The following is a 12,519-nucleotide window of genomic DNA, read 5'->3' as shown; positions in this document are numbered from 1 at the left end:
CAATATCACATCCCATTGATTATTTCAGCCACAATTGTACAGTATTTAAAGGGAAAAAAGGCACTGTGAACTTTTAAGCTTTTAATACTTTTTAGCTGCTTTCATTAGTGCCTTTTGCCTTTGGGATTAATAAGGCCATAGGAATGGAATTTCATATTTTTTATATTTAGCTTCCAATAATTTGGAGTTGCAGTGTATTCTCAGTAATTCGGAGAGTAGTCCAGCATATGAATGTTTTTAAAAGAAAGCATTACTGATTCTGAAGTAAGTATTCAGCAATGCGAAATGCTTTCCCCTAAGCCCTACTCACAGAGTAAAAACTCAAAGGAAGTAAAACTTTTATATTGAAATTTTGTATGAGAATTATACCAACAAAGTTAACCCAGAAGCAATAACAGATAAATAAACTAGAAAATACACTGAGTTAGTAACCTAATGCCACATCTCATAGATGTGATTTGCATATTTCAGCAGGAAAGACAAAGGGCAAAATGAGGTAAAAGGACCTGAAATCAGGATTATATAGATAATTTGTATACAATACCAATGCCTTGGGAAATAACTGGAAATATGCGTTGGAGTAAAGAAGAAAATTACTAGAAACAGGCAGCATCTGGAAAGCACGTAATCTATCTGTAGCCTATCTGATCCAGTTTATGTGGCCATAAGTGTCAAATAAGATTCAGAGGGTCACATAACCTGGTTCTGCACTTAACTGACTGACCCTGAAGACTGTCAGATCTGATGTGTAAGGATGGTGGAGGGAACTCACTCCATGCTTGGAAAGAATTGGGGAGCAGAGAACAACCCCAAACAGTCCTGAGACTGGTTCTCTTCTACATCCTTATAGGTCATGGTGAGATTAGTGCAGCCTTAGGGTTACAGTAACTTCCATGCACCTCTAGTAGACAGAAGGGCTGGGGATCGGGTATAGGCCAGCAATCTTCTGGGAAATGAGCATGTTGCTGGGGTATTCTTAGCTACCCTCCCTTCTGATATACAAGATCTTGTTCTCATTCTCTGCTGTCTGGCTGACAGCTCCATTTCAGAGCTGTAAAATGAGATCAGTAATCTACAGCCTATGTGGCCTGGACAGACTCTCTGGACATCAGTCAGCCAGGGAAGTATTTGGACACCTCACTGAGACAATTATTATTAGGTGGTCCCTCCATAAAGTGATTCCCCCATGCTCCGTTTAGAGGGCAGAGTCACAGTCTCTGTAGAAGGGGAGCAATAGGTGTGGCAGCCAGACGAGCCCTGGGTGGCCTCCTCAGAGAATGTGCATCTCCTCAGGATTTCTGTTCACTTCCATGGCTATAGCGCCCAGAGGGCCGCAGACATCCTGGAAACTTATCTGAAATAAATCTCCAGACTAATAGAAGGGAAATATGAATCCTTTGTGTTAACTGTTAACGTCAAAATAGTTCAATTTTTTAATCAACTTTGTTTATTAATGTGCATACAGATAAACAGATTAATCTCCTTTAGCATTCTGCTTTGAAGGCCTAGGATGATTTCCTGCAGCCATTTTTCACCTCAGACAAAACTCTACTTTGGGATCATGTAGCCATTCTGAAGGTGCCATAGCCATAATAAAACAAATTAATCCCTGATGTAACTCTGTTATAGGGAAGTCGGTGAGTTTACACCAGGGATGAATTAGGCTCATGATGGCAAGTTTCAAGAGGGTGTTAGATTTCATTGTGAAGGTGCTGAGGGCTGTGGGCATTCCTGTTGCTTCTGGAAAACCATTCCATAGTCATTTTGTGGGGGCACAGCTGCTTTCCTCACTTATCACTAATGAATAATGGCTCCCACCTGTGGACTTCAGCAGCGATCCAGTGTTGTTGTTGGGGGCTCTGGGACTAGGCTTTGTCTTTTAGCTCAGTCCACTGGATTTTTCTGCCTCCGGCAGTGGAAGAAGATGGCAGTTCAGTTTCTTCAGACCATTTTGTTTTATAACTTTAATTCTTATTTGTTTTCATGCAGTAGTGACTTCATTTCAGCTTCAAGCCCCTCTCCCGAGGTGGAGAATCAATGGACTACTGAGGTTCTAATCCTCTGTCTTCTCCAGTGCAACACCTCTCAAGTGGGCTGTCTGCTTCCCTCTGCAGCAGCAGAGAAGCTGTGCAAGCATTGAGCCAAGTCCAAGGGGCAGCTTTCTGGGAGCTTCAGGGAGCGAACTGTGCCCTGCTGCCTCCCCAAGCCATCAAACCTTACTATGATGGGATATGGTCTTGAGAGAGTGAACTATGCCTTGATGCCACAAGCCATCAACCCTTACACTGCCAGGGCACAGGCTGGAGAGAGTGCACTATGCCTGGCTACCACAAGCTATTGGCCTTCACACCTGCAGGAGGTTGGCTTTGAGTCAGGCAGGCATGTAAGGCCTCAACCCCCTCCTGAAGCCATGATTCCAAAATGAGAAGCTCAACCAGGAGCGTGAGGATTCCCACAGCGAGGGGAACCCCCTCACAGCCATCTCAGGGGAAAGTCTTGCAAACTTCAGAGAGTTTGAGTTTGAAAAAGGCAAAATCAAGTGCCCCCTTTGTAAAGCAGCAACTTGTATTGTTCACTTCCACAACTCTATCTGTGACGTATCTGAACAAAAACAGAGACATGGCCACGTGGGTTTGGACCAGTGGGTCCATCGACCAGTGGGTCCATTGTCGTGTCTATGACAGTACCAGTTAGTTCAAAAGAAGGTGGAAGAAACTATGTAGAGAGCAGTCATGGTGCTCACAGGGGAAGTCTCCTCCTACCTCCAATTAGAGGCTGGCTTATTACTGAAGCAGGAGTGTCTATATCCCTCCAAAACTAGGGAGTAACCTGAGGTCACAACTTCTCCTCAGCAGTGGAAATAGTGTCCTGGGAAGGGGAAGAGAGAGCTGAAATCCTTCTCCTACTCCTCCAGTGACCCAGAAGGCACTTCAGACTTAATAGACAACCAAGGAACCTCCATTGCACCTGCAGAAAACACCAGACCACTTAAAGCAGGGACTCCTTCATCCAGACCTGATGACCTACAGTAACAGCCAGTTTACGGAAGAGAAGTGTGGTTTGACAGAGTTTTTCAGTTGGCCTCATCAGTACTTTTTGGTATGCGGGCAGAACTCAACCCGGAAATTTCAGTTGCTGATCTGGTCAAACTTAAATTTCTGGCACAAGGGGAAACTGAAAACTCTTTGTGCAAACAAACTGCCTCTTGTCTGTATAGTGCCCAACACAATGGGATCTTGGTCTCCCAGTGCTACCAGAATATAAATAATAGTAGCAACCACCACAGTTCTGGTGATCTCAGCTACTCTAGGATGGCTGATTGGAATCCTACAACCAAACACCACAGAAAAGGGCATAACAACCCTAGTGGTAGTCTTTAGGCAGAGATATTTCTTTCCTCATCTCATGATCATCAGGTGTCAAGATTACTTAGGGTACATCTACACTACAGGGGGGAGTCGATTTAAGATATGCAAATTCAGCTACGTGAATAGCGTAGCTGAATTCGATGTATCGCAGCCGACTTACCCCGCTGTGAGGACGGCGGCAAAATCGACTTCTGCGGCTTTCTGTCGGCGGCGCTTACTCCCACCTCCGCTGGTGGAGTAAGAGCGCCGATTTGGGGATCGATTGTCGCGTCCCATAAATCGATCCCCGAGAGGTCGATTTCTACCCGCCGATTCAGGCGGGTAGTGTAGACCTAGCCTTAGAGTGACAGATTAAACCTGTGGCTGGCCTTTCTAGTCACCATTGCCTCAGAAAGACAGGGTTTGGAATTAGTTCCTTTATCCATACAAGAACCGCACTGCTGTTTACGCCTGAGGGAATTCTTGCCAAAAAAAAACCCTTAAAATTCTGCTCCAAAAAACTAAAAATTCTTTGTACAGTATTTTAAAATTCTGCAAAATTCTGCAATTTTTATTTGTCAATAAATAAATGTGGAGGCTCTAGCATGGCAGTGGGGAGCACCAGCCACTAGCTGCATGGAGGTGGGAGATCACCGTGCAGCCCTCCATCCACTTAGGACAGAGACACAGCAGTGAGGCTGCACCCAACCCTGACGCAGTGCAAGGGCCAGGTCTTCCCCAGAAACACTGGGGCCCTGTCGCTCTGCATTAGGCACACCAGGTGTAGGCAGGCAGGCTCAGCCCAGCAGGATCCAAGTGTAAAGAGGCTTAGTGTGGAGGGATCCAGATGTGGGGTGAGAGGTTTCTGTGTGGGGCAGTCTGGGTGCAGGCGGCTCAGTGGGGGATCTGGATGCACTTCTCTTCCCATCCCTTCCCCAATCCCATCCCCTTCCTTCACCGCTGCCTCTTTTTCTCAGCCCCACCATATCTCCCTTGCCCTGCCCCACCACGGGTACTCACTGTTGTACAGAAAACAGAATGGCTCTCAGCACACAGAAGGGAAGCACAACAGGCACTAGAACCCAGGAGTCCGAATCCAGCTGCAAAGTCAGCGGAGCCGACTCTTTCAGTTGGGCAGCTCTGTGTTTGCAGAAATGTGGAGGGGCAGTGGCAGATGACCCTGTGTGCCCCCCCATGCCTCACTTCTGTTTGGGGGGGCAGTGCCCCCCCAAACTACATCCATGCACATCCCCAGGCCCCCACCTCGTGTAGCTTCCCTTTGCTCCCCCGTTACTTTCTGCAGGGAAGCAAAGAAATCTGCGGGAGGACATGCAGTGGTGCAGAATTCTCCCAGGAGTAGCTGTTGCAACGAGGAATAGCTTATTCTTATAGCTCCAGAAAACTTTCTGGTTTAGGTAAGTTCTTCTTTCCACAATTCCTGAAAATTTGTTCTCCCATCATTTGTTTCAGCCCTTAGTACTCCGGTGGAAGGTGGTGGCATAAATGGATTTCTAAATGGATATTTCAAGCATATGGAGTACACATGCCACTCACTTGTACCCTGTTCATCTCATTCTGTCCAAAATGCCAAGGTCTTAGGGCCTCAAAGTTGCTGCAGGCAAGATGTTAAACTACTGCACAAGTTGCCATACTAAGCAACTGAGAAATTACTTGTTGAGACAGAGTCAAGGCTCTCTCTGCAAGCTCCCTAGGATCATCATGGGGGAAAGGATATGAGCCTCATCTGAGGAAGATTTATAAAGTAGGTTTCCATTCCTCTGCAGAGATGTCTATTGGCAGGAAGATGTTGCTGGGTTGGTTCCAAATAATTCTGTAATATACAAAGTTCTTACTCTATATTATGGGGTGAGACTTCTATTTGCACCTATTATCCTACTCTAATAACAGTTTAAAAACTCTATTTATCCTTTGCTTTTTTCTTTCTGTGATTCACTGCTTGTCACTTCCCATGAAAAGAGGAGTGAGGAAAGAAGCTGTGCAGCACGATGAGAAATTTCTTAGCTGAAAATTCCCTTTCTGCTAGCAGTTTCTCTCCTCATTCCACCTACCCTAGTAGTCTGGGAAATGACCAAATGCTCATAATCGGGTGTTGGAATAGTTCTGTCACTTTGGAAGAACTCTTCTGGTGATCTGAGGGCAGGATTTGATCCTGGAGCCTCCAGCAAGAACACTGGACCCCCTCAGATTTCCACAGGTGGGAGGCAGTTACCCATTACCCAGTGATGAATGAGGAAAGAAGCTTCTAACAGAAAGAAGACTGTCAAATAAGAAATGTCCCATTCCAGTTGCTGAGTGGGATGTGTTTCTTTCACATAAGAGTTTCACTCATCCATCCTCTGATCCACAGGAACTTGTAGTATCAGCTGACACTGACCCTGTAAGCCTTACCCTGCGCTTGCTTCCACCTCTGTGCTGTAAACCAACAGAGTGGTTTGATTTCTGAGGGAAACATGCTACCACAGAAGACACAGGGACAGAACACTGTGCCTCTGCCACAAATCCCCAGCCCTTTGCAAGTGTTCTGTGATCCAGACAATTTCCTCATGGATTTCACATCTGTGGATTTAGAGAGTCCAGCCCATTAAGCTGTAGGGGCAAACCTTGCATCCCTGACTGGATTATCCCAGGGGAACTCCACAAGCCAAAACTCAGTATTTTCTTGGTCCTTACACAGTATGTTTACTCCCACAGGAAATGAGATGGCCCAGTCAGTACACATTTAATTAATTAATTAATTATGTATTTATTGTGTTTGGATAATGTAAACTAGTTTGTTCAAGTCACGTGAACATGTGTAATTTGCAAGACAAGTATTAACTTTTGTAGCTCTCTGTGTCATGCCAGAATAGAATAGATCAGTAGGGTTACCATATTTCAGCAAGCAAAAAAGAGGACGGGAGGAGCCCCGCCCTAGCCCCGCCCCTGCCTCTCCCACTTCCCGCCCCCCCAGAACTCCCAACCCTCCCCCCGTTCCTTGTCCCCTGACTGCCCCCTCCTGGGACCCCTGCCCCTAACTGCCCCCCAGGACTCCACTCCCTATCTAAGCCTCCCTGCCTCTTGTCCCCTGACTGCCCCAACCCTTATCCACACCCCCACCCCCAGACAGACCCCTGGGACTCCCACGCCCCATCCAACCACTCCCCACCCCCTGACAGCCCCCCCCCAGAACTCCCAACCCATCTAAACCCCTCTGCTCCCTGTCCCCTGACTGCTCCGATCCCTCTCCACACTCCTGCCCCCTGACAGCCCCCCCGAGAACTCCCAACCCATCTAAACCCCTCTGCTCCCTGTCCCCTGACTGCTCCGATCCCTCTCCCCACTCCTGCCCCCTGACAGCCCTCCCCCCCAGAACTCCCAGCTCCCCACCCCCCCGCTCCTTGTCCCCTGACTGCCCCCTCCTGGGACCCCTGCTCCTAACTGCCCTCCAGAACCCCACCCCCTACCTAAGCCTCCCTGTTCCTTGTACCCTAACTGCCCCCTCCTAAGACCCCCCCCAACTGCCCCCCAGGACCCTACCCCCTACCTGTACCCTGACTGCCCAAAACTTTCTCCACTCCCCCCAAAAAGCCCCCCACCCCGTTTCTTGACTGCCCCCTCCAGAACCTCCCTGGCCCCCTTACCCTGCTGCTCAGAACAGGGTGTTGGGCTCTGTGCAAGCCGAGCCGGACACATGGCTGCGCTCCCCAGCACAACAAAACCCGCCTGCCCCTGCACAGTGCTGCTGGACCGGGCTGCAGGGGAGAGCTGCCGGCTCAGAATGCAGGGCGGATCCGGCTCCTCTACAGCTGCTCCAGAGTCCAGCCCGGGACTTTCCTGCAGCCCTCCCAGCTGCTCGCTCTGCTCTGCCGGGGGAGGGGGGGAATCCCGGACATTTTGAGTGTTTTACAAATTCCCCCCGGACGCTATTTTTAGAACAAAAAGGAGGACATGTCCGGGTAAATCCGGACGAATGGTAACCCTAAGATCAGCAACCTGATGATTATGAACAGCAGATTTATTTTTTTTAATGTCTTATTGTGTTTTTTAGAAATTGAGTTTAAGGAGGGTGAAACACAGCACATTGTGGAGATTGAGGTTCTTTTTGATGGCGTTAGGGAGATGAGAGAGGCCTTCACTGTTCACCTGAAGCCTGATGAGAACATGGTGGCAGAGATACAGGTAATACAAACCATTCAACAGCACAGTCTGGCAGACAGACAGACCTCTTATAGCTATTATTCTAGTAGCCTTGTTCTTCAGCTGGGTTATAATGAAGAGCCTAAAATTTCCATCCAAAATAACTCACCTCCGTGGCTGAAGAGCCCAAAGGGCCACAGAGAACATATATGTTCCTAAGAGCATATATGAAATAAATATCTGTAATATCTCCCTGCAAATTAATTCTCTTTATCAGGATAGTTCTCAGTAACTGCTGTCATCGTCTTGGAAACACTGCGTGACAGGATCTTTCTGACACCTGTGCTGGAAGCTGTGGAAGTACCCTGGGCAGACTGCCTACACATGTATTAAATGTAACTTCTGCTATAATAGTTCTGTTATTGCTATACTTATTGCTTGAACTGAAATAGTAGCACAGTGTTACTTATTAATACAGTCTGTCTGCATTTAACACTCATACTTTCCTTCTCTGATTCTCTATATTTATGATTTAGAAGTGCAACATCCTTAATACTATTTAATCTCTTAATCAGTTGTCACATTGTGGGGTTCAGCCCAGACCAGTGAGAGGTTGTGCCTGTCCTCTAGCCCTGATTGTCTTAAAATGCTCTGCTGCTGTAGCTCCCTGGCTGGATGCTATCAGTCAGCGTACAAGCATGCACTGAGTATCTGTGTGTAGAACCACCCTGTTTCAGCAACTCAGGCGCCAACAGCATGTTTGTTACAATAAAGTCACACTCCAGTCTCTATCAGTCTTGATTGCTACTAGTCAAGTGACCCCACAAACCCCCAGCCCTGAATTTTCCCAAAACTGTCTGCCCTGAAATGTCCAGCTCTCTCCTGGAATATTCAGAGGAGTAATAAGGGCCGTTACTCCTTTAAAGAGACAGTTTGTTGCTTTAACTGGAGTTAATAATCCTTTCAAGTCAAACACAGCACTGGGTATAAAAAGTGTATCAAAAATGAAAGTAAAACAAGTTTATTTAATCAAAAAGAGAGAGGTTTTAAGTGAGCTCAAGTATAAGGGATAAAGTTGGAAATGGTTTCTAGTGACCAAGACTTTCTTGAACTAGTTTTGTGTAGATTCTTACCACACCTCCTTCCAGCAAGATGACTGACTGCCTCCTTGGTCATCTCCCACAAAGTCAAGACAGCTTGGTTCCTTTGTCTTCTCAGGCAAAAGATTTTTGCTGAAGTAGGTTTCTCACCTATATTCAGTTCCCAAAGACTTCAACCCCCTGGGTTGTAAAGACTCATCTTTCTCATCTTACAAGAGGTCTGGCCCCTTGTGTCTGTCCAGTGATGGATGCCCAGATAGCTTCTTCTGTCTCCTTATATCTTCCCAAACTCACTGTTTTGTCCCCAGACTCAGGATGACCTCATGAACCATTCTTCACTTTTTTGTGGACCTCCCGTAAATGTGGGCTTCCATTGTTTTTGGTCACTTCTTGCTTAATTTCGTTGGAGACAGGTAGATAGCTGCCTTTCCTTCTATCTGGGAGAAAACCTGTTTCTCCCTTTGTTAGGTCATAGACTTTAAGTGTAATATCAATGAGTATTCATAATTGCTCATATAGTGTTAATACATACATTTCAGGTGATATTAATCGCCAATGTGTTGTTAACATTCATACTTGATACACTTGTATAATACAGCAATATTGTATACAATCAGTTGAATCAATTACTTATCATTTGAGGTTTAGCTCTTCGCAAGAGGCTAGCTCCCCCACTCGCTAGATTGATGGCTTTGTTTACCATTTATGTAAATGTGCCTTCATTGTCTTTGCCTGATGACCAGCAAATCCACATTCCTTTGTGTAGGGCAGACTGTGCTTGTGCATTGCTTGCCAAACACATTTTAAGAACATAATTCTAGCATTTATCCATATCCCTTTGTGCACACCCTGCACATACACAGCACAGGAATATTAATAAGTCCGTTATTAGTTTTTAAATGATATGTTACATCCCACTATTTGGATCTATATCATGACGACAGTGTGTTAGCTGTATGGAGTACGCCTGGCCTGACAAGAGCTGCTGACAGAGTAGAGAATCCCTAATGGGCCTCTGTGTCACACCTGCATAATGTTGTAAATAAGAACTATCGCCTGGCTCCCTATCATCAGGCAGCAAAGATATAGCTGTTATTAGCAGTTACGGACACCACAGATCCACCAGGCATGTGAAGGTGCAGCATTCAATAGAGATAAGTTATGACATTATGCCTATGTGGCTCAAGGACACAGTGAGGAAGGAAGTGGAAGACCTCATGCCTTCATCCTTCTGAGAAATACAAATATTTTGTTGCCATTCTGTTTCTCACCCTACGCTATATTTTCCAGTGCTTCCAGTCCCGCTTTAAATAACTCAACCCATGGCGCTTCTGTCATTTCTCTTGGGACACTATTCTGCAGGCTAACAAATGCTGCTGCTGCTAGAAAATATTTCCTGATCAACCTTCAGATTGAGTTGCCTTGGTTTTGTAAATTTGCACTAAAACTTGTGTTTCTGTATATTAATTGCCAGACAGCCAAGGCCATTGTGTACATTGAAGAAATGAACAGCATGGCGGATGTCACCTTTCCTTCAGTCCCTCAGGTTGCTTCTCTTTTGATATACGATGATACTTCTAGAGCCAAAGACAGAACTGGTCCAGTTGCTGGCTACCCTGTTGTCTGTATCACTGTGAGTATCAAGATGAGAAGTGGGAACAAAGCTAGTAGGTGGCTGATTTCAAAGAGACAATGGAAATGTATACTGCCTAAGGGAAGTGGTGAAGGATTATTATAAAATAGAACACCTTTTCCAAACACTTTTGCCACTAATGGTAGATAATAAATGTCTCCAGAAAACATTTTTATTACGGTATGTATATTGCATCATGAAAAGTTGTTCACTGCCAATACTATTTGTGGTACTATATTTTCTTCATACGAGATGGTTGGGTAAATAATATGAAAACTTATAATCTTTGAAAAAGGAAACAAATGTGAAATACAGGAATTTACATATTAAAAATAGAAACTACGTTTAAATACTATTTTGGATCTGACTTTAAAGGAGTTTCCTCCTCCATTAGCTGAATCCAAGCAAGAGTTTGCTACCATACTTATAGCAAAAAGATAAGTTTTTTAAAAAGCTATACTTCCAAGTCAGGAAATTGCCAAAAATTAATGTTTCACATAGAAACTTGAGTCTTCTGTGCATATGTTAAAATTCAAGGCTGGAATCTCAGCTCATGATCCAGCCCTTGTCTACCACAAAATCTGCCTTAACAGGGCAGCTGGGGATTTAATAGGACATGGCATAGAGCCAGTGTAGCCAAATCTACATCACCCCTCAGACACCTCTCCAATAGAGGGAGTGTTAGGGGGACAGGAAGGAATGTGGACAGAGAAAGTACTGCACTTCAGCAATCCCCGCTGTTGTAAGTTACAAGCAAGTATAAGCTGTAGTATAGAAGCTGCTCTAACTTAGGTGGAGGCCAAATCAACTTTTAGGGGGACGAACAGGGACAGAAAGCCGTCTTTCACCCACCTACCCCTGTTTCTTGTGCCAACCATAGCTTGGCCAGACTCAAGGGCCTTGTCCAATGACTTTAATTATGTGATTACACACTATTTTTTCCTCAGGGCCCTTGTTTCCTTCAGTCTCTGATCCTACACCATCAAAGTCAATTTATTGCACTGTCCAGTCTGTGCAGTGAATTAGGTCAGGGTCCTCCATAATCCTTGGTACACTGAGTCTGAATTTTTGTAAACCGAATGTGGACATTAAAACTTATATGCATTGAGTCAGGATTCTATCCATCTGCACTTCCCTTTAGAGTCTTACAGTTTTTCAACGTGCACCTTCACAGGTTATGCATTGAACGAGACAAGGTTTTCCTAAATCACAGTAAAAACTTGCATGCAACTTTGTTACACATCTGTGCACAATGCCATTGGAACATTGGGAGACTTGAATCAAAGGGCCAAATCAGACTTCACATATGGGGTGCAACTCCACTAAATGCACTGACTGCATAACCCAGGTCTGAATTTGACCTATATGCAGTATTTCAGATCAAAACTGGAATCTTATAAGCACAATTATAACTTTATAAGCATAAAGCAGAATAAGTTGCTAAAAGGGTATTCTTAAAAAAAAAAATTTCAAATTTGCCCTGCACTGAAATTTTTCTTTGTCGTGTTTCCTGACTGTTGAGTGATTAAAGCACAGGTTAGCTCTCCATCCATAACTTGCACTTTTGGTATAAGGTTTATTTGGTGCTTTTGTTTCACAGTGTATTCCTGAGGGCGTTCTGTGCCAAAAAATTAAAAATTCTGCACACAATATTTTAAAATTCTGCAAAAATCTGCTAATTTTATTTGTCAAATAAATGTGGAGGCTCCAGCATGGCATTGGGGAGCACAGGCCACTGGCTGCACAAAGGTGGGAGATCACTGTGCAGCTCCCCCTCTCCCCTGGGACATGGACTCAGCAGTGAGGCTGCTCCCAACCCTGACACAGAGCAAGGACCTGGCCTGCCCCAGACACACTCCAGGACCCTGCCCCCCCATGCCAGGTGCACTGGGGTGGGCAGGCAGTCTCAGCCCGGCAGTATCCAAGTGTGGAGGGGCTTAGTGTGGGGGGATCCAGGTGTGGGTTGAGAGGGTTCTGTGTGGGGCAATCTGGGTGTGGGTGGCTCAGTGGGGGATCTGGGTGTGGGGGGATCTGGATGCACAGGGGCTTGTTGGGAGGTTCTGGGTGCAACAGTAATGGGACTCTGCAGGGGATTCCAAATGCTGGGGAGTGGGGCTCAGTGGGGTGCGGATCCAGGTGCAGCTGGTTGAGGCTCGGTGGAGATCCAGGTGTGGGTGGCTTATTGGGGTGGTCCAGGTGCAGGGGCAGTGGGGCTCGTCAGGGGGGTTCTGTGTGCGGGGGCAGTGAGGCTTAGCAGGAGAGTCTAGGTACGAGGGGGCCTGGATGCATGGGGGTTGGGTGG

At 45.9% G+C, this 12,519-nt stretch overlaps 1 protein-coding gene across 2 annotated transcripts in view; it reads left to right on the top strand.

The window, feature by feature from the left end:
- The window catches only part of FREM2 (FRAS1 related extracellular matrix 2), a 213,431-nt gene that overhangs the window by 156,318 nt on the left and 44,594 nt on the right, over positions 1–12,519 (top strand). Inside the window, exons 12-13 of one of the 2 annotated variants that reach the window (XM_054015236.1) lie at positions 7,396–7,526; positions 10,059–10,217. In XM_054015236.1, the coding sequence (XP_053871211.1) occupies positions 7,396–7,526; positions 10,059–10,217 (290 nt within the window). Of the gene's footprint in view, positions 1–7,395; positions 7,527–7,761; positions 7,852–10,058; positions 10,218–12,519 lie in introns of those variants that run through there. The other variant, XM_054015237.1, reaches the window with a different exon arrangement.

The sequence above is a fragment of the Malaclemys terrapin genome, chromosome 1 (assembly GCF_027887155.1).
Source record: "Malaclemys terrapin pileata isolate rMalTer1 chromosome 1, rMalTer1.hap1, whole genome shotgun sequence".
Classification (NCBI taxonomy): domain Eukaryota; kingdom Metazoa; phylum Chordata; order Testudines; family Emydidae; genus Malaclemys; species Malaclemys terrapin.
This window is presented reverse-complemented; position numbering and strand designations above follow the sequence as displayed.